Source organism: Penicillium hispanicum, assembly GCF_028827665.1.
Source record: "Penicillium hispanicum strain IBT 35686 chromosome Unknown utg000002l_segment0_segment0, whole genome shotgun sequence".
In the NCBI taxonomy this organism is placed as follows: Eukaryota; Fungi; Ascomycota; class Eurotiomycetes; order Eurotiales; family Aspergillaceae; genus Penicillium; species Penicillium hispanicum.
Window position 1 is genome coordinate 257,209 of NW_026623194.1, and position 19,748 is coordinate 276,956.

Genomic DNA, 19,748 nt, shown 5'->3' on the forward strand with positions numbered 1-19,748 from the left:
CGGGGAAGCTGCCACCCCCGATGTCCCGCGCGGCCGTGCGATCGTCCTGCTTAAACATATCCATCCGGCTGGCTGCTCGTCTGGGGATCTGCGCGTTTATCTTTAGCTGTGCATGTGCTTACCTGGTTGCGAAGATGCGGGTTGCGCAATTGGTTGCCCTTGGATCAGTGGTTGGGTCTGCTGCTGCCCTGACGCCTGAGTATGTATTTGCGGGCTGCTGTTGTGTCATTGGCGGCACAACTAACTTGTGCTAGGCAATTGATTACGGCTCCACGGCGTGGTGAAGCGATCCCCAATCCGTCTGGGGTATGTGAATTTCGCCCTGGTGCAGGCTCTTGCGTTGTTGACACGGTCTAGGAAGTCGCTCTATTTTCTACCTCTCAGTACTCCTTCCAGACCCATTCATCATCGACATGGTGGAGTCTCATGGACCTGAGTGGCGGCAGGATATCCCAGCTCACGAACGATAGTAATGTCTCCGAGCTCATCTGGTTGGGATCGACTGATTCGAGTCTGTTGTACATCAACAGCACCAATGCCGACATTCCCGGGGGCATTGAGCTATGGATCGCGGATATATCCGATTTTGACAAATCGTATGTATTCTCCATGTGTGCTATAAGATAGAACACCCATCTAACTGCTGCACAGTCGATACAAGGCAGGCTCCTTGCCAGCCTCGTTCTCCGGTCTCAAGACGGCCATCACCGAATCGGGTGATATCCACTTCCTGGTGTATGCAAAGTCATACGGCAACGGCACCGCATACAACGAAAACATGGCCGTGACTCCTTTTAGTACAGCCCGCATCTATGACAGCATCTATGTGCGTCACTGGGACTCATGGCTGGCCACGACTTTTAACGCCGTTTTCTCCGGCACTCTTAAGAAGATAACCCACGGTCAGGAAGGCTCGCTACGCTACGATTTGGCTGAGCCTCTAACAAACCTCGTCGCTGGTGTCAAGAATCTCGAATCACCTTACCCTCCATTTGGTGGTGCATCCGACTACGACATTTCGCCTGATGGAAAATGGGTCGCGTTCAAGAGCAAGGCTCCGGAGTTGCCACGAGCTAACAACACTGCGTCTTATATCTATTTGGCTCCTCACGATGGCTCTGAAAAGCCCGAAGCGATCAACGGTCCCGGAAGCCCAGGTACACCAGAGGGTGTCAAGGGTGATTCTAGTAGCCCTGTATTCTCCCCGGACAGTGAGCGAGTGGCATACTTTCAGATGGAGGATATCGCCTATGAATCAGACCGTCGCACACTTTATGTCCACACAATCGGCTCCAAAGATACCATTCCTGCACTGGCTAAAAATTGGGATCGCTCTCCAGATACAGCAAAATGGACCGCTGATGGTAAAAGTTTGATCCTGCGCACCGAGGATCGCGGGTGTAAGAAGCTCTTCATGATTTCTGACAATGCAGATGATGAATTTGAACCTCGCAACTTTACCGATGGCGGCTCCGTGAGTGCATGGTACAACATGCCGGATGGCGATGTTCTTGTTTCTGCTTCGGCAATTTGGACCAGTCGAACGGTGTACACCATGAACCTAGAGATGGGCACTACAAACATTCTTTTCTCTGCCAATGAAGTCGATCCAGGTCTCAAAAGTTTGAGTACCACTGATGTGGATGAGTTTTACTACGAAGGAAACTGGACCGACGTATGGTTTCTCTTTGAATAGAAGGGCGAGATGCTAACGGATACAGATTCATTCTTGGATCATCTACCCTCCCAACTTCGACAAGTCTAAAAGCTACCCGCTTCTACTCTACATCCACGGCGGGCCTCAGAGTGCATGGACGAACTCCTGGAGCACGCGGTGGAACTACAAGGTCTTTGCCGATCAGGGATACGTAGTGGTTGCGCCCAATCCAACGGGCAGCTCTGGTTATGGGGATAAGTTGACAGATATGATTCAGAACAACTGGGGTTCGTCGCATACTCCGCGCTCAAGTTGCATATTCTGACTATAGCAGGGAGCTACCCCTACGATGACCTGGTCAAGTGCTGGGAGTATGTGCATGATAACTTCGGCTTCATCGACACAGACAAGGGTGTGGCAGCTGGTGCCAGCTATGGTGGATTTATGATTAACTGGATCCAAGGGAATCCGTTAGGCCGCAAGTTCAAAGCTCTAGTCAGCCATGACGGAACCTTTGTTGCAGATTCAAAGGTGGCAACAGAGGAACTTTGGTTCATTGAACACGATGTATGTTCTCTTTCGCTACTATTTTCCTGTCAATGCCATTTTCAACATACTGACGTACTCTTTTTACAGGTCAATGGTACTTTCTGGGCCAATCGAGACAACTACCGCCGCTGGGATCCATCTGCCCCGGAGCATATTTTACAATTCGACACACCGCAACTCGTTATTCATAGTTCTAAAGACTATCGACTGCCCATTTCGGAGGGTCTTAGTCTGTTCAATGTCTTACAAGAGCGTGGTGTGCCCAGTCGATTGCTGAATTTCCCGGATGAGAATCATTGGTGAGTCTTCGATATCAAGAAGAATCAAACAAGCGCAACTAATCTCTGGACAGGGTGAGCAACCAGGAGAACAGCTTAGTATGGCACCAGCAGGTTCTGGGATGGCTAAACCGTTACTCTGGTGTTGAAGCAGAGAATCCCAATGCTGTTAGTCTGGATGACACGAGAGTAGCAGTGGCAGATTACAACCCCTAGAGTATATACCACTGGCAGTGGCTTTTGTGGTAGTCTTTTCCCGTGGTTTCATGATGTAAATTAGCTTTGATACTTTCGAGTGGGCTGTCCCAGACTCTACCGCATTGTTTGATGGTCGCTTTTCTCAGATTGTTTGTTCAAAACGTAAACAAAATGGTTTGTTAGATCACGAGAAACGACGCGCCGGTGTTCCATCTGAAATTGCTCAGGGACTCTCACGGCTCTCCGTCAGGTATAAAAGGCTGCTCTCATCTCTCGCTTCCCAGCTCTCTTTCCTCACCACCACCTTCATCTACCCATCTTCTTCCATCATCTCGCACCCGCACCCCATCTCTCGTGGCTCTTTTTCGTTACGATGCCTTCTTCCAATAGCACTTCTGTGCACAAACGACGCGTTTCGCAAGTCTCTCCGTCGGGATCTATCAACTCGAATGTAGCCAGCAAAGTGAAGGCCGCGGAAGGCAAGCTGCCTGACGCGATTCCTGACAAAGCACCTGGCTCTTTATCCACTGAAATGCTCCCCAAGCCGGCCCTGAAAGCTGAAGGTATGTATTCTCCCTCGATCAAGCGCTCTATCCTGAGGGAATCCCGTTCTAGTAACATGGTGCTTATGTCTAATACGCGCTCTATAGCCAAGAACGAGGAGACCCAAACTACTCTGGCTGCTGGTAGGACCAAAGCGTCAGCTATCAGCAACGCAAGTTCGGCATCCTCCTCGGCCTCCAATGACTCTCTCCCAGGCCTAGAGCTGGATGATGACATCCTGGACGGGGAGCCTCAGCACTCCCCAGCTTCTGATGCCCACGAGGATGGGAATGAAGAAGGTGACGACTATGACATCGACACCGATGAAGAGGAACGAGCCATCTGGCACGCACGTCAGAAGCGTACGACCGCCCGCTACGTCGAAGCCTTCCTCGATGCCTCCCGTGACAAGCATTACGTCGACATCAAGCTGTCCCCTCTCACTGGCCCAGAGAATTACGCCGAGTGGATCGTCGGCATCAAAGTCCTCCTCCGCATGCATCAGGTCTGGGAAGTTGTGCAAGAGACCATCGTCAGTCTTGAACCGGAGGATAGACTGTACCCCTGGTTCCAACGTATGCGCCATACCGGCGTTGCGCTCATTTACGCCCATATCTCCCCGGAAGTGCGACAGCACAGTTGTGTTTTGACCGCTATCTCGGAGGGCAATCCGAACGACCTGATGCACCATATCTGGGCGCATTTCGCGAGTCCGGAAGCGGATAAGGACCATTAGTGGGTTACTGAGCGCAATTTCGGTATCGATCTTCTTCGCGAGGTTAAGTGGGTTTTCATGTATGCCGTCCTTCCATAAAGGGGGCTTTTTCTTTCTGTGAATGGGGTGTCATCGGATGAAGCCGGAGCTAATTTCTTTCCTGTTATTCACACACGGGGATTCTAAGGATGGGTTGTCTAAAGGGCTGATGTTTCTATCTGCTGGTGATTTAACCTGGTTAACATAGGGAGCTACTACCAAGACGAATGGACACCCCTCTAGCTATTCGAATATCCCTTGTATTATGAGAGGTAAGACGTGGTAAATATGATTCCATGTAGTGTTAGTCTGGGTCAAAATGTTATAGAGGCGAGGGCTCTAACGGTAGGTATATCACGGCGACCTTGCCCGTATAGCGAGATGTTTGTCCATTACTGTATATAATGAGGGCGCCTTAATGCAGTGATCCTCCGTGAGCTTGTACCCATTTTACATGGAATATTTTTGACAGCCTGAATTATTCGATTTGAAAGAGGGATTGCTGTACTTCGCGGAGTTCAGCAACACTTCAACACTTGATAGTATAAGTATCCTCAAATTTCTTGGAAAGTAGTAGAGTGTATACAAATATTTCAATTTAGACGAAGACTGCATAGTAACTTGTTCCTATGGCCCACCATGTCGATCACAGTAAGAGAGTGCCCGAATGGCCTGAGGGGGGTGTCTATTTACTATCTATGGTAGGTGAAATCCATACCATTATGCATCATGAGTTTTCTATGCACCAAACCCTCTCCTCGATAAAGAACCATCTTAGCCATGCATGGAGAAGCGATAGTCGGCTCGAGTCCGATGCTAGATGCATGCATATTCTTCACCGGCAAATGTCAACGCACATTTCGCGTTTTCCATTAAATCAAAGTCCGAAACCATGGAAGCCTTCAACCAACGACACTGAGCGCATCGTCCGCAAAGTCATCTCATCCCATTCTCATCTGTCAGCATCACCATTCCCCAAAGCCCTCCAAATAAATGAACCCAAAGACCCTCATACAAAGGGATCGCATGAGCCCCCTCCTCCACAACCCCCACACCCAGGATCACGGCACCCATCCATATGGTACCGCGTGTTACTCCGGAGATACTCATAGAAGCACTCCTCGCCCATGCCAGTTGGTGGCCCAAAAGGCATCGGCCCCGTAAAAGCGACAGGCACGAAATGAAACCCCGGCGGTGCCGGGGGCAGTGACGGGGGCAGCGAGGGCGAAGGCGGCCGCAACCCGAGATGGAGGTGTGCGAGGATATCGGGACGGTCGTCGTCCCTCATGCTGCGGAGCTTTTGGACTGCTTCTTCGAGCTTTTCGATGCTGGAATCGCGTCGCGTTAGTTCCTAGTTCTGTGCTGCTCCGGGGTTTTTATGGAGCTCTTTTGATGGAGTGGAAATGGATTTCTTTCGGGTATTGCGTGCAGAAGGGGAAATGGGTGCTGCTCACCGGGACAGTGTATCGGCGGGTATGACGACCTCTTCCTCTTCCTCTGCCTCCTCATTGTCCGCCTGGTCTGTGGAATTCAGGTAGCGGTCGCTCAGCATGGCGGTTGGGAGAGACATGGTCTGCTCGCCATCTGCAGATTCAGGCTGGGGTTGAGTGACCTTGCTGGTTGCATCTGCCGCATATCCAGGTGTAGAGCTGGCACTAGTGACCGTCTTTGCTGCTGCGATGGGCGTGGGAGGACATGCTTCAGATGCAGATGTAGTGCCGTTCAATGGCAGCGAGCTCTTGCTGTCAGTTTCCGTGCCTTTGGCGACCTTGGGTGCTCGTGCCTGGGCGACCATCGCTCCGTACGTTGATAGGTTGCGCTTCTTGGAAGCGTTGTCATCTGGGCGTCGTGGTGCCATGATGACAGAGGCTCGGCGTGGGAGGTTTGGGTATCAGAGATAGTGGTGAGAGAATGAATTTCAACGTGAGAGGGATACTGAACTGAAGTCGGGGAGGATTCAAATGGATGCTGACTAGGAAGAAGTCAGAAAGAACCACGCAGGATGGCAGAGACGAGAAGACACGGAGCTCAGTGGTTTTGGGCATTAAACCAACATCCTTGCGGACAACGCTAACATCAAGAGGATTGCAAGAAAATACAAACCTGATGCAATTGGATATATTCCTTGACCCTACTCTGTACAGCCCAACGCCCAAGGCAGCCCCAAACGCCAATGTAGATACAAATCCCCATAAATGACCGCGCATATCAGACTGATACAAGAATGCAAATAGAGAATACCAATGGACACACCTAAATGGTATCGGGTATCGCAGCATATGTGCCTTGAGTTGTTGCACGATACATGCGCACCTTACAACTCATCTCCATGCCGACCAGCGCCGGTTTTCCCACTGCCCATAAACCCGCCAGCACGGACGCGGAGAGCAAAGTTCACTAAGACCACGACGACAAGACCCATGCTGACGATGGTGGGGCCCCATTTCTCGTAGTATACACGCTTGACGTCGCGGCGCTTGCGGATCTTGTCCACGCGCCAAACGTAAAGGAGAAGGCTGTAGACTAAGGCAACAGCAGCAAGGACGGTGAAGGACCACGCCGAAACAAGAGTGACGGAGTCAAAGCCAAAGTTCAGGAGAGTGGCGGCTATACCGCCTAGAATTATGGAGAATTCGAGCCACGACAAAAAGGTACGTTCGGCAGCGAAATAGACCTTAGGTTCGACGCGGACGGGAACGAAGATGCCTGTAGGAAGTTAGACTGGGAGATATCACGAAGATGAGAGAAGACACTTACGCTTGCCAGGTGGTGCCTGGTACCGCTGCAGGGTACGTTGGTTACCCAAAACGGCGATGCCACGCTGTTCCGGTGGAGGGAGGGAGGTGGGTCGAGGACGTGGAATGAGCGCCAGCACCCCGTTCAATGCGAGATGGCCGGTCCGGCGCAAGTAGTACTTGGTCAGCTGCTCTGCGTAATAGATGCCACCAACACGGCGAGCTTCTTCCAGCTCGTCCGAGTCCACCGATTCATCGTCGGAATCATAAAGAGGATAGTCCTCGTCACCAGGCAGCGGCTGAGCGGCGATTCGCTCCTCGATATCCAACTCATTGCCATTGGTCTCTGTGAACAGAAGACGGTCGTCAATCGGTTCTCGGGGGAAACCTTGAGCCCCATTCTCAGTTTCGGGTGATTCCTCCTCATCCGAGTCCTCGTCGTTGGCGGAAAGCGAGGTGCTGGCTAAAGGACGTTGGATACCATAGTGCCGGGTAACAGGCTTGCGGATATCGACATCCATCTGCGGGTACCAGAAAGGAAGCAAGTTGATGCGAGTCGGGAATAGAGTGGCAGTGCCGTGAATGAATTTGCTAAACTTCGGCACGGCTTCCACCAAGTGGCTAGCGGTCAGATCCCGAATCCACTGAGGCGGCTCTTGACCAGCCTGAGTCTGTAGCTTTACTTCCAGGACGGCGTAAGGGAAACGGTCGATGTCCTCGGGGGGCAATTGCGTGAAGGGGTAATCCACACCGATGTCCATGCGACGCCAGTTGCGGCCAGCACGACGCCGACCATCCAAGTTGTCCTCTCGAACCATCGTCAGTTCCGTGTCGAGCGAAATTCGCACACGTGCATCGCCGGGTAGCTGGAATGCCGTGCGGTGATAGAAGGTACGAGTGACGGGCACTAGGCGTCGGGTTATAACGCGGTATTGGATCTCTCGGGCCAATTGCTGCAGGTCATCGATCTCGGCTGTACTCTTTTTCCCCTCTTTGCGCATCTTGTCAAAGACCTGCTCGACGGTCATGCGGCCCTCCAGGAAGGCATTGACATTTTTCTCCTTGAGCGAGAATCGTGCCTTGACCGACTTCTCGCCCGTCCAGTCCTCGCGATGGGTCTTGCGCTCCACAAAAATTTGATCGCTCTCCATCCCTCCATACCAACGCAGACGAATGGCCTCTGCGCCTTCGGTCTTTTTTAACCGACCCTGGTACAACTCCCAGGTGTCGGGATTGTCGTAGTAGATGGAGGAAATAGCCGTGTCCTTCTCCTCGAACTCCTTGCTGGCATTGAAAACGAGCACCGGCAGGTGCTTAAGGATGACCAGCTTCAGCTCGGTGATATTGTCGCGGTGCACCCAGTATTTCGTGGTCTGTCGCACAAAGTTCTGTTGGGTACCACCGGCCGAGGCGTCACCCTTGACCGGGTTACCCTTAGTGCGGACCAAATCGTAAAGCTTAGAGAGCTTGACCACGAAGGCGTCGTAATTGTCCTTGAAGAACGGCTTGGCATTGAGCCGAGCGGCGAAGACGGGCTTCAAATACCATTTGGTTTCTTTCTGCAGCGATTATTAGTGACGGTTAAGAAGGAGGGCCGTGCTCCGACTGCAAGCCCATGAAAGCGTTGCACTTACGTCATGTTTCTTGATAATTTTCTGGAAGCCGGTGTAATTGAGCTGGGTGAACTTTGCCAGGTCGTGCACGTCGGCAATGATGTCGCTTAGCACCTGTTCGAGCTCGAGGAAATCGTCATCGGTGGGGGGTGGCCGGGACGGGCGAGCGCTCTGGCGGCGATTGCCGGTGGTATCTTCGAGATGGGAGACGACGTCGTTCACCTCGACCTCGCTGGCCTTGATGCGCTCGACAATCTCCTCGCTCTTGCGTTTCTGGAATAGAAAGACCTTGTCGAGCTCGGTCTCGAGCACGGTGACGAAGGTCTTCTCGTCGTCCTCGGTCCATTCCCGGCGGGCGGGTTTGGCATTATCGGGGGTCGGTTGTGTGACAAACTCGGTCTTGAGGGCTTTCTTCAGCTCATCGTAGGCAATGTAGTACGGGTCGTACTCCCTGATCATGGAGGACCGGAGGTGTTCGCCAAACCTGAATGCAGCGGGTCAGTATGCGGGGGGAAGCATTCCTGGAAGGGATCGAAGGCAGTGAGGGGGCCAAGTTGAGGGCAAAAGAAACAGATCGGAGCAAAAGGAGCAGACATACCTCATGGCGGGCAAGGGCAATTCGTATGAGGAAGGATTATTGCAGCATGGGCAGAGAGAAAAGAGGAGTGAAGGAGAGAGATGCTTTATCGGCCGCCCGAGAACGGCCTAGTCCGGCCCAGAGCAATTCAGAGCAACCCCATCCAGCTGTGGACAGGCCAGCAGCACTGTCCACGCCGGAGACGCAACGCCTCTACCTCGGGTGCTTTCCGACAACCGCAGAAGGCAGAAATGTCGCCCACGTTTGGCCTTCCCGTACGACCTGTGAAGCCATCCAGCCCGTTCGATCGATGCACGCCGTGCATCCCTGCCAGTGCCGCAGTCTGATTGGCTGCAGCTATTAGGAGCTGCAGCCAGACGGGCTGAGTCAGCACCTTCCTCCACCACTCGCTGGCGCACGTGCTGGGGGCCACCACGCTAAACGCAGCGCCGGGTCAAGGATTGTTACATATTCTGTAGGATTATGCACGGAATGCCGTAATTGATTGGGTCTGATTGGTGATGAGTGGCATGGACCTGCACTCCTACTATCTACTTATAGTAGCTTGTAGTCACGCTCCTCGCTGATATTCTCGTGCTTGGTAGGGGCAGGCTTACAGTCGCAGGATGCATATAAGATGATTCTTATGTACGCCTCCTAAGTTACGGTGCCGATGTGCAGCTATATATATGCAGATCGCGAAAGCTTGGAGCAAGATCCCCCGGTAATGGGCTCTGGATCTAATATGCGCTGCTGGCTGAGTGGATACACCTTCGCCCGTGGAGAAACATCCATTATGCTGATAAGTGAACGCAATGCAACACGACCGAATCGAGTTACGGAGCACGCGACACAGGAAAAAGTAATTACTGTAGTGGCCGCCCGATATAAAATAGTTCATACTCCCTATGGGTTAGTAAGATAGTACTTTGATCCGGACCGATCAACCCGTAGACACCTGTCAAGTCCTGACTACCGAGCCGAGTGGGTGACAGTGATGCGGGACTGCTCGTCGGGACTGCACTCTTGACCCGATCCCACTCCCTGGCCGCTCCTGGAGCATGTCCATATGCTAAAGAGCCACGAGCATGTGGAAACTGCGGCAGAGAGAAAAAAAAGAAAATTACACTCAAGAAGCACAATCGAGTGGCAATATGGCAATAACTAGACTATCACATTAGACCATGCATGCTCCCACTAGAATATACAATACACATTCAAAGCTTAGTTTCGACGTGGCGATCATGCTCAAAAGGGAAATCCCATACGCGACATCATTTGGTCATTTTGCTTATGTATCGCCTCGAACCATGCAGCCCCCCAATCAACGCCGAGACACCTGCAAAGCCGGGAAGAGAGAACACACGATCACAGAAAGAGGATATGCAGCCCGATCATTGCATCGTAGAGAAATTTCATATCGAGGGGGTGGTCGAGTGTCCTAGGACACACCGAGCGCGGCCCGGCGGATGCTCCGTCGTGCACCCTCACCCATAACATGCACAGCTCCCTCGGCCTCGAGGGACCGCACCGCATCGGCAAACTGGTTGTGATCGAGCTGCACATCGCTCTGTTCGGTCATGTCGCGGAAGAGATCGCTCCAGCGAACGGCCGCGCCACTGACACCCCCGCGCTCATCCAGTCGGCCCAGTACGGCGCGCTTCAGATCTTCACGCAAGCGGCGCTCGCTCGCACTGGTGCCCTCGGTCAGTAGACCCATGTCAATCAGGCCCGTGCGCGCATCCGTGGCCGCTTGCTTGATGGCCGAGCGAATCAGACGCACGGCTTCCTCAACGTCGGCCGCCGTCACCTCCGAGGACAGACGCATGCGAGCGTGCGCCTCTGACAGACGGATCATGGATTCCAACTGTCGGGTGGTCGCCGTAATGCGGCGCTCTGAGGCGCGGATGTCATCCCCCAACTGGCGCATGGCCACATAGGCGTCCGCCAGAGCGGTACCGGCAGCCGGGGTAAGAACGGGGTGGATTTGGGTCTTGGCGTAGGTGATGTAGGCTGTCAAAAATTCAATCGGCTAGACAGGATAGAAATATTAGTTTCTGGGTCAAATGGAATCATCTGAGGTGATGTTTCTCTTACCAGAACCTCTTCCGAGCTGGCGTGCTCGGGGGTGTCCTCCAAGTACATGCCGACCAAATGCTTCGCCAGCCGACGATCCTCCGTCTCGTCCACACGGTCCAAGACCAGGTACACCAGATCGAAACGAGAGAGCAACGTCGGGGGCAGATCGATGTTCTGCGGAACGGGCAACTTCGGGTTATACCGGCTGCCAATGGGATTGGCAGACGCCAGGATCGAGGTGCGTGCATTGAGGGTGGTGATGATACCAGCCTTGGCAATAGAGACGGTTTGTTGCTCCATCACTTCATGGAGGACGGAGCGTGTCGCTTCGTTCATCTTGTCAAACTCGTCGATGCAGCAGGTGCCGCCATCGGACAAAACCAGTGCACCGGACTCCAGGACCATTTGACGAGTCTCCGGATCACGAGTTACATAGGCAGTCAAACCGACAGCTGACGAACCCTTACCGCTGGTATATACACCACGAGGTGCGATCTTATGCACATATCGCAGCAGCTGGGACTTTGCAGTCGAAGGATCACCGCAAAGAAGAATGTTGATATCTCCACGATAGCGCGGGTTACCCCCCTTCTGGAAAGTCTTGTTTGTACCGCCGAACAGCTGCAGCAAAATGCCCTTTTTCACGTCATCCATCTCGTAAAGGCTAGGGGCCAGTGACCGAGCCAACAGTTCGTAGACATCCGGTCGAGATGCAGTGAGCTTAATCTTCTCCTCCTCCTCGGCAGAGATCTTGCGGGCCTGATCGGCTTCAGCCGCCTGCTCGGACATTTCTTGTTCAACAGTGGACAGATCGATGCCCATCTTCTTGCGATCGACCTTTTGAACGTGCAGGACATCGATATAGGTCTTGAACAGTGCCTTCTGGGAGCGCTGGCGGGCACTCACGCGCATAGGGTTGCAGCGGAAGATACCAGTCACCTCAACACGATCACCAGCTTTACAGACGTCCACTAACTCATCATACACACAGAGAGAAACGGAGTGAGGAGTCTGGCCATCAGGGACGTTGTCGGGAGTTTCCTGCAGCTTGATGACCTGCTTGTCAGAGAACGAACAACGGTTGTGGAGGAGCTGCATCGAATTCTTCTCCTTGCACGAGTCACGCGGACAAACGGTAGGTTCCTGGATACGACCTCGATCAATGTCAACTTGGACGCCATAGCTGCAAACATTGCAGCGGAAGAATGCTATCCGGAAGTTAGCGCTATGGACTTGTAAAGGCGTTGTAGAATGAAAACTTGCCTTCCTTCATATCGGGAATGATGGGAGTTGTCCTGATGACCAAGCCCTTAATGCTGACCAGCTTGTCCATGTCTAGCTCTAACATTAGCAATGTCCATCCTCTTTTCGTACACCATTCGACATACCAGCTGGGTCGAGATCTCTCATGTTGATGCTTCTGTCTAGTCCGAACGGAAGCACCTTATAGGATATGGCCTCAACTTCCCCGACAAGATCGGGAACATCGGCCTGTGGAAGAACGCCATCAGAAGTGAGAATGGACTGGCCACGTCGGTCCCGAGACTGGGTGCCGCGCTGGTTCTCAGATCGCAGGACGTCCATCTCCTTGAGGGCCAAATCAACCATCACATCCTTCACAGCCTGATCCATCAGAGGAATAATTTCTTGGGGATATGCGAGTAGTTGGTGCCACAACTTGAGAGTCAATGGATATGCCTTCAGGTTGCGAGCATCCAAGTTGAAAGTCGTTACACCGAGACGACGCATGTCGTTCAGCATCGTGATATATTCGCGCTTCTCTGCTGCAGCTCCCTGGGCTCGTGTCTCATCCTCCGACTCTCCGTCCGCCCAGAGCCGGTATTTTGTGGCAAAGTTATACAGGAAGTTCTTGAAGGCCGACATGGAGTCTTGGATCGAGATGTTGGTACCCCAAATAACACGGGACGAGTTACCAGCCATAGCCTCGGCTTCCGATGTGCCGGGATTAATGTTGGAGAAAGTCGCATCAGAACGAGGAGCATTGCCGCCCGAGGGCAGCCCGTCGGCGCCGACGAAGATCCTGTTTCTGCGAGCAGGAGTCGAGCCAAATCCGCCCGAATGCAGGTCGCTTCGACGTGGAGCTCCCCGATGGCCTTGGCCACTCGGGGATACGAAGAGTCCGCTGCTTATGCTGTTGGCATCGGAGCGAATATCGGAGCGAATATCTGTTCGGGCAAAAGTCCTGGTTGGACTGGAGCTGGGAATGTAATTGATGGGGGAAGAGTCTGATCAGTCAGTTTGGCCGCATGGTTGGTATTTCTCGACAGGCGCATCTTGCATACCTCGAATGCCTGTTCCGGCTCGGGGGGTTCTCTCGCCATCGTCCACAGTTGAACTGGCTTCGGCCATACGGACATCAGGGGTCTCTGCGCCCTGATTTCCTCGAGTGGGCGATGATTGGAAGAACATTGGCGATGAGGATGGGACATTTCCCTCGGCAGCCAAACGTCTGGCCGCGCGGGGGGTCGCCTGATGCGTCGGGCTGCTAGGGGGCTCTCGGGCCAAGGACGACGCCGGTGAAGCTGTCGACTTCTTAGAGGAACGACCCCTCCGGTGAGATGCCGGTGAAGACATGGCGGATGGAAGGTAGTTGGGAGGTGGGAGGGGATGGTGGTGATGGCAGTGTGGATGGGGGAGCGACGGAGAAAGGGAGATCAAATCTGTCGGGTGCGACGCGTTGCTACGCGCAACACACGCGTTAAGTGGTTTCCTTTTTGGGCGAGCGTGTTGAGAATCAGCCACATCTGGAATTGTGGCTGGAGATATGTGGCGTACGAAGCTCAACCTGCCAAATCCAACCTTGCCAGATTGGGTTGGGTGGCGCGCATCTCCATTACACATTATGTAGCCTGCACAGCCACCTATCACTGCCCAATCAAACGCACCTTCCCTGTTTGGGTGTTTACCCGGGTGGAACCAAGCGCCACTTTAGCTTCTCTTTAGCTTCTTGTTAGCTTCTTGTTAGCTTCTCTTGGTCTTCTTAGGCTTCTTACATTCCTTGGTCCTCTCGCTTTGGCGCTTTCTTGCTTCATCGATTGCAAGGACTTCTTCTGCGAATCCCGATGGCCGCAGTTGCTTCGGTGAAACACGGCACATAAATAGCAACAAAGAGCTCCAATTTCCCTAAAGCCTCCGGGACCTGCTTGGCTGTTTCACCAGGCGCTTGATGTCATCCTACAGACGATCGGCATTTCCACGATCGCTCCAATCATCCTGTCTGTCGCTGATTCGGCGGGGAGCTGGCGCCTCCCCTGGGCGCCTGCCCAAACACCAGCCACTGCAGTCATTGTTGTGTGACAGCCAAACTCAACGCCAGTTCGGCTCATAGGGCGCCTCCACCAGGGATCGTCAGGCGCCTTTGTTTGCTATCTTTTTTCCTTTATTCCTACTTTTTCGTCGCCGGGGCTGGGTTATATTCTACTTTCTCCTGATTCCGCTTGAGACTTGAAAGTGACAGGACGCCTGCAAGGGACCGCTCTGAATGTCACTCGGGCTTGAGAATCTTCCATCGTGCTTCTTGACGCTCCCCCACTGCGCGTGAAGCGCGCTTCCCTTGTCCTCATTGCCGATCATCATGACCTCCAGCCTCGAAGAAGCTCTGCAGCACGCCGGCGGCCATGGTAAGTCAGCCCAGGGAGAAAATGTATCAAACTTTGTGGCCTCGCTGGCGACGGCCATTATTGTCTTCGCGATCGAGTTCTTGCTGTTCATGCTGCTTAAAGGCAAATTGACCCGCATCTAGTGAGCCCAACCCCTTTCTCATTTGGAATCACAGAACTGACCACATGTGCTCTCTAGTCAACCACGAACTTATCTAGTTCCGGATCGAGAACGCACGAAACCATCTCCGCCGGGTCTCTTCCGCTGGATTGGCCCCGTGTTTCGAACATCCAGCTCCGAGTTCATCCAAAAGTGTGGCTTGGATGCATATTTCTTTCTTCGTTATCTGCGCATGCTGCTCAAGATCTTCATTCCCCTGGGTTTTCTGATTCTACCGGTGCTTCTGCCCATTAACCGGGTTGGTGGCAAAGGTCAATCCTACCAAAACGGCACTGATAGCAGTACTCAATGGAACGTGACGGGACTGGATCAACTAGCCTGGGGCAACGTCAAACCCCAGCACACACACCGCTATTGGGCTCACCTGGTCATGGCGGTGATTGCGGTCTTTTATGTCTGTGCCATTTTCTTTGACGAGCTTAGAGGATATATCCGGCTACGCCAGGCCTATATGACATCTCCTCAGCATCGGCTTCGTGCCTCGGCGACCACCGTTCTGGTAACGGCTATCCCATCCAACTGGCTCAACGTCGATGCTCTCGATACTCTCTTTGATGTTTTCCCAGGTGGGGTCCGCAATATCTGGATCAACCGCAATTTCGACGACTTAAACGAAAAGGTGAAGGCGCGGAATGATCTTGCCCTCAAACTCGAGAGCGCTGAGACGGACTTGATCGCCAAATGCAAGAAAGCAGAAATCAAGAAACTCAAGGCCGAGGCAAAAAAGTCCGGTAAAGGCAAGCTTAGCGCTGAAGACCGTGAAAAGATCGACACGGACAAGCGAGCATCTGAAATGGTAATGGGACCTGGTGTCAGCTCCGGTGATCCCCACCAGGCTCATACTGTACGTGAAGCTTTGCATTTGGAAGACGGCCACCACAGAAATACATCAGCGGACAAGGCACGCCTTGCTGTGTTTGACCCAGCCCTATCTGCTGCTGGCGCAGTTGGACAGGGTGTCGGCAAGCTAGGCAAGTCAGTGCTTGGTGGTCTTAAAAAGTTTGAGAATGGCTTTGACAGCACCTTGACCCGCACCGGAGGATACGTTGAGACAACCGAGTTTGGACTACCTCGTCGTGACCCTACTCCGCCCGCAGATACGGCCGACTCCTCGGCTGATGAGTCTATGCACCCAATTACTCTGCCACGAACCCCCCAACCGGCCCAGGGTGATAGCACCATGCATCGCGATCCTCGATCACCCCCAAAACGCCCTTCATGGAAAACCCGCTTGTCGTCGCATAATTCTAAAGCTAAGCGGGAGGCCGATGAGTATCCCTTGACAGGTCCTGGTACACCCGCTACGGACGCGTCTCGTCGGGGCTCCGCCAAATTTTCCAATGACAAGGAGAAGAACTCCAAACATAAGAATACGAAAGGGAGCGACGAACTGGATAAAGAATATCCAGTCGCCTACAACGAAAACTTCGATAACGAAGATTTTGGTGAGCCGATGTGGAAGAAGTACATCCGACCCAAGGACCGAGACACTATGCGGCTCCCAATTTTCGGCTGGAGTTGGATGCCTTCGCTATGGCTGATTGGCAAAAAAGTCGATACCATAGACTACTGTCGGAAAGAAGTAGCTCGGTTGAATCTGGAGATTGAAGTTGATCAACAGCACCCTGAGCGTTTCCCACTGATGAACTCCGCATTCGTCCAGTTCAATCATCAAGTTGCTGCGCATATGGCTTGTCAGGCTGTCAGTCACCATCTTCCTAAACAGATGGCACCCCGAATCGTGGAGATTTCTCCTGACGATGTCATCTGGGACAATATGTCCATGAAATGGTGGGAGCGCTATCTGCGCACTTTCGGTATCATCACATTGGTCTGTGCCATGGTTGTTGGATGGGCCTTTCCTGTCGCATTCACTGGACTGCTTTCGCAGCTATCTTATTTGGAAACCGCGTTCACTTGGCTGGCCTGGATTGGCAAGCTTCCAGCCTGGTTTCTCTCGGCTATTCAGGGTATCTTGCCCGCGCTTTTCTTGGCCATTCTCATGGCTCTTCTACCCCTGATCCTACGGTTTTTGTGTCGGACGCAGGGCTTACATACCGGCATGCTGGTCGAGCTGACCGTCCAGAATTACTACTTTGCATTTCTGTTTGTTCAGCTGTTCTTGGTTGTCACGGTCGCCTCCAGTTTCTCGACAATTATCGAAAATGTCACCAACGTGAACAGTTGGCCAACAATGCTGGCCTCGAACATCCCCAAATCTAGCAACTACTTTTTCTCCTACATGATTCTGCAGGCCATGTCTGTGAGCGCAGGTGCTCTTGTCCAGATTTTCGGCCTGGTCAGCTGGTTCATTCTTGCGCCGATCTTGGATGGCACAGCCAGGAAAAAATGGGCTCGCACAACAAACTTGAACCAAATGCAATGGGGGACCTTCTTTCCCGTATATACCACGTTGGCCTCTATTGGTAAGTGCATCGGCCACCCAGAACCGGCTGAATATCTTCTAACTTCATATTAGGTCTCATCTATTGCGTCGTTGCTCCTCTCATTCTTGTGTTCAATATCATCACATTCAGCCTGTTCTGGTTTGTCTATCGCTACAACACGCTGTACGTCACCAAGTTCCGCTTCGATACCGGTGGTCTTCTTTTCCCCCGCGCCATCAACCAGCTCTTCACCGGACTCTACGTGATGGAAGTAAGTCTGATCGGCTTGTTCTTCCTTGTCGAAAACGAAGCCGGCGAAGTGGCTTGCAAAGGTCAAGCAATTATTATGATTGTGGTTTTAGTTTTGACATTGGCTTTCCAAATACTCCTCAATGATGCTTTTGGTCCTTTGATCCGCTATTTGCCTATTACCCTGGAAGAAGATGCTGTGCGCCGTGACGAGGAGTTCAGCCGAGCCCAGCACGCCCGACTCGGGCTCGCTATCGATGTTGGCGATGGGGATGATGCCATTGACGCGCGACATGATGAACAAGAACACGATGCGCGCGTCGAGGGAGGCGCAAGGGATATCGAACTCAACAGCTTGGAGACCAATGGAGAAAGTCGGAAGCAAAATGCCTCCGGTGATATGCTATCTACCCCCCGGCTGGGCCGCAAGAAATCATCATGGGCCAGTCGTTCTTCCCCGCGGCGATCCAAGTTCTTTGGAGCCAACTCTCCCACGTCCAGCCGAGCCATCCAGCCACTACGACAAAATTTGGCGCACGACGCCGAAGACCAGGGGCCTCCCACCAAAACCCTCGGCCATGGTCTCTTTGCGGGTATTCACGATGAATTAGAGGATCTTACACCTGATGAGCGCGACCAGCTAGTGCAGCGTGCGTTCCAGCACGAAGCGCTTCGCGCCAAGCGGCCCGTGATCTGGATCCCGCGTGATGATATGGGTGTTAGCGATGATGAGGTTTACCGAACTCAGCGATTCAGCAAGCACATCTGGATCAGCAACGAGTATCAAGCACTGGATGGCAAGTGCCGGGCGATCTTCAGTCGCAGTCCGCCAGACTTCTCGGAGGTGGATCTGATTCAGCTGTAATAGTTGCATTTCATGAGCGTTGCTGTATTCTCTTGCATATCATTTTCCAAGCGTCGCATCTCTGTCCATAGAGCAAGTCATGTCTCCCAATGAAGGGAGGGTATATCTCGTCACATCGCTTCTTTCGTATCTTCTGGATCTCAATCCATAAACCGACACAGCGGTAACCGATAGTTGTCCACCACCCAGTAGGCCCTCCGCACACCTTGCCACTCTCCTTCCAGCTTGGGGACGGCGATATCCTCCCACTCAACATCGAATCCGGCCTCGAACAGATCCATTTCCGCCACTTTCTGGTAAACATCATACGAGATCTGCCGATCAGCGCCCATCCCATTAAAGAACCCCCATTTTCCATCCTGCTCCAGCAACCCAATCACCTGTTCCGAAAAGAAATCCCGGAAATCACCATACGACTCCGCAAAAGTGTCATAGTAGATCGCATCAAACGTCACCCCCTCTCCAACAAGTCCCGGCAGGATATCCTGCCATCGGCCCTCGTGGATCACAACACCGGGCTTGCTATCCCACCCACGCCGCTTCATCTCTGCCGCAACGTCGGCGTGTGCCTCGATGATGTGATGCTCGGCCGGACCTTGCTCTTGGAAGAAGCCGTCCACGATGCCCATTCCATGGCCAATATTGAGAACTTTCAGGCCCGGACGCGGAAGGAGCGCTTGGGCGGATTTGCGCATGATATCGCTTTCCCAGCGCATCATGACGCCGTTCTGATCGGAGTCGAGAATACGGTCTTGAGTGATGTTGAGGTTGGAGTCGAGGTAACGATTGTTGGAGACGTCGGGATTAGCCGGCGTCTGCGCTGCAGAAGTGGCTTGATGCTGTTGCTGCTCTGCCGAGGCGTCGACAAGCTCTGGCGCATTCTCGGTCTCGTCCTCTGCCTTCTCCTCGGTGGCTTCTTCTTCCTCCTCCTCGTCCGAAAGCTCCTCGTACGCATCCAATCGGTTCAGCAGCATCTCGGCGCGAACACCAGCATCGACGAGAAGCTCGTACAGGTCCGGCGCACCGATGCGGCGCGCAAGACATCCCGGTGTCTCGTCGTTGTTGTCCAGGTCGTTCCAGATCGCCCCCTCCTGCAAGAGGAACTTGACCGTGTCGACGCCAGACTTCAAAGTATCCGCGTCAATGGAATGCGTCTCTGGAGCGCCGTTCACGCCGTTCGCCCGGTCGTCCGTCTCCGGCTCGCAGGCTGCGATTGCGGCATGGAGGGGCGAGTAGCCTGTCTCTGGGTCTTTGACATTTGAGGCGTCTGGAAGAGCGGATTGTGTGCGTACTAGGCGGCGGAGCTTGGGAATGTCATGTTGCGATGCTGCGAGGAGAATTTCTTGTACGTCCAGGTCGACGTCGATTTGAGTGATAGAGATTTGAGGGTCCTCGGTGGCGGGGTCGGACATTTCGGCGGGGTTGCTGATGTCGCATTGTTAGCTATGAAGATAAAGAATGTA

The 19,748-nt window shown here is 53.1% G+C and overlaps 7 protein-coding genes across 7 annotated transcripts; 3 read left to right on the plus strand and 4 right to left on the minus strand.

Moving 5' to 3' along the window:
- Positions 1-20: 20 nt before the first annotated feature.
- On the plus strand, positions 21-2,700 carry dppV (dipeptidyl peptidase DppV; the record flags this gene model as incomplete). The annotated part of the gene is made up of 8 exons (XM_056941068.1): positions 21-199; positions 255-306; positions 358-596; positions 652-1,675; positions 1,722-1,944; positions 1,992-2,224; positions 2,294-2,505; positions 2,559-2,700. 8 exons carry the CDS (start codon positions 21-23, stop codon positions 2,698-2,700), a joined length of 2,304 nt encoding a protein of 767 aa, XP_056802923.1.
- Positions 2,701-3,055: 355 nt separating this feature from the next.
- Positions 3,056-3,961, plus strand: N7459_001884 (uncharacterized protein; the record flags this gene model as incomplete). The annotated part of the gene is made up of 2 exons (XM_056941069.1): positions 3,056-3,245; positions 3,333-3,961. 2 exons carry the CDS (start codon positions 3,056-3,058, stop codon positions 3,959-3,961), a joined length of 819 nt encoding a protein of 272 aa, XP_056802924.1.
- A 1,468-nt stretch (positions 3,962-5,429) lies between these two features.
- N7459_001885 (uncharacterized protein) lies at positions 5,430-5,837 on the minus strand (the record flags this gene model as incomplete). The annotated part of the gene is made up of 1 exon (XM_056941070.1): positions 5,430-5,837. The coding sequence occupies one exon, from the start codon at positions 5,835-5,837 to the stop codon at positions 5,430-5,432; it is 408 nt and encodes a 135-aa protein (XP_056802925.1).
- Positions 5,838-6,293: 456 nt separating this feature from the next.
- Positions 6,294-8,930, minus strand: vtc4 (putative vacuolar transporter chaperone (Vtc4); the record flags this gene model as incomplete). The annotated part of the gene is made up of 4 exons (XM_056941071.1): positions 6,294-6,685; positions 6,737-8,273; positions 8,349-8,811; positions 8,926-8,930. The coding sequence occupies 4 exons, from the start codon at positions 8,928-8,930 to the stop codon at positions 6,294-6,296; spliced, it is 2,397 nt and encodes a 798-aa protein (XP_056802926.1).
- Positions 8,931-10,345: 1,415 nt separating this feature from the next.
- Positions 10,346-13,578, minus strand: N7459_001887 (MCM DNA helicase complex subunit MCM4; the record flags this gene model as incomplete). Its single annotated transcript, XM_056941072.1, has 5 exons — positions 10,346-10,936; positions 11,002-12,191; positions 12,247-12,318; positions 12,372-13,229; positions 13,287-13,578. The coding sequence occupies 5 exons, from the start codon at positions 13,576-13,578 to the stop codon at positions 10,346-10,348; spliced, it is 3,003 nt and encodes a 1,000-aa protein (XP_056802927.1).
- Positions 13,579-14,578: 1,000 nt separating this feature from the next.
- N7459_001888 (putative DUF221 domain protein) lies at positions 14,579-18,285 on the plus strand (the record flags this gene model as incomplete). The annotated part of the gene is made up of 3 exons (XM_056941073.1): positions 14,579-14,745; positions 14,803-17,210; positions 17,264-18,285. 3 exons carry the CDS (start codon positions 14,579-14,581, stop codon positions 18,283-18,285), a joined length of 3,597 nt encoding a protein of 1,198 aa, XP_056802928.1.
- A 140-nt stretch (positions 18,286-18,425) lies between these two features.
- rmt2 (protein-arginine N5-methyltransferase) lies at positions 18,426-19,697 on the minus strand (the record flags this gene model as incomplete). Its single annotated transcript, XM_056941074.1, has 1 exon — positions 18,426-19,697. One exon carries the CDS (start codon positions 19,695-19,697, stop codon positions 18,426-18,428), a length of 1,272 nt encoding a protein of 423 aa, XP_056802929.1.
- Between the last annotated feature and the right edge of the window lie 51 nt (positions 19,698-19,748).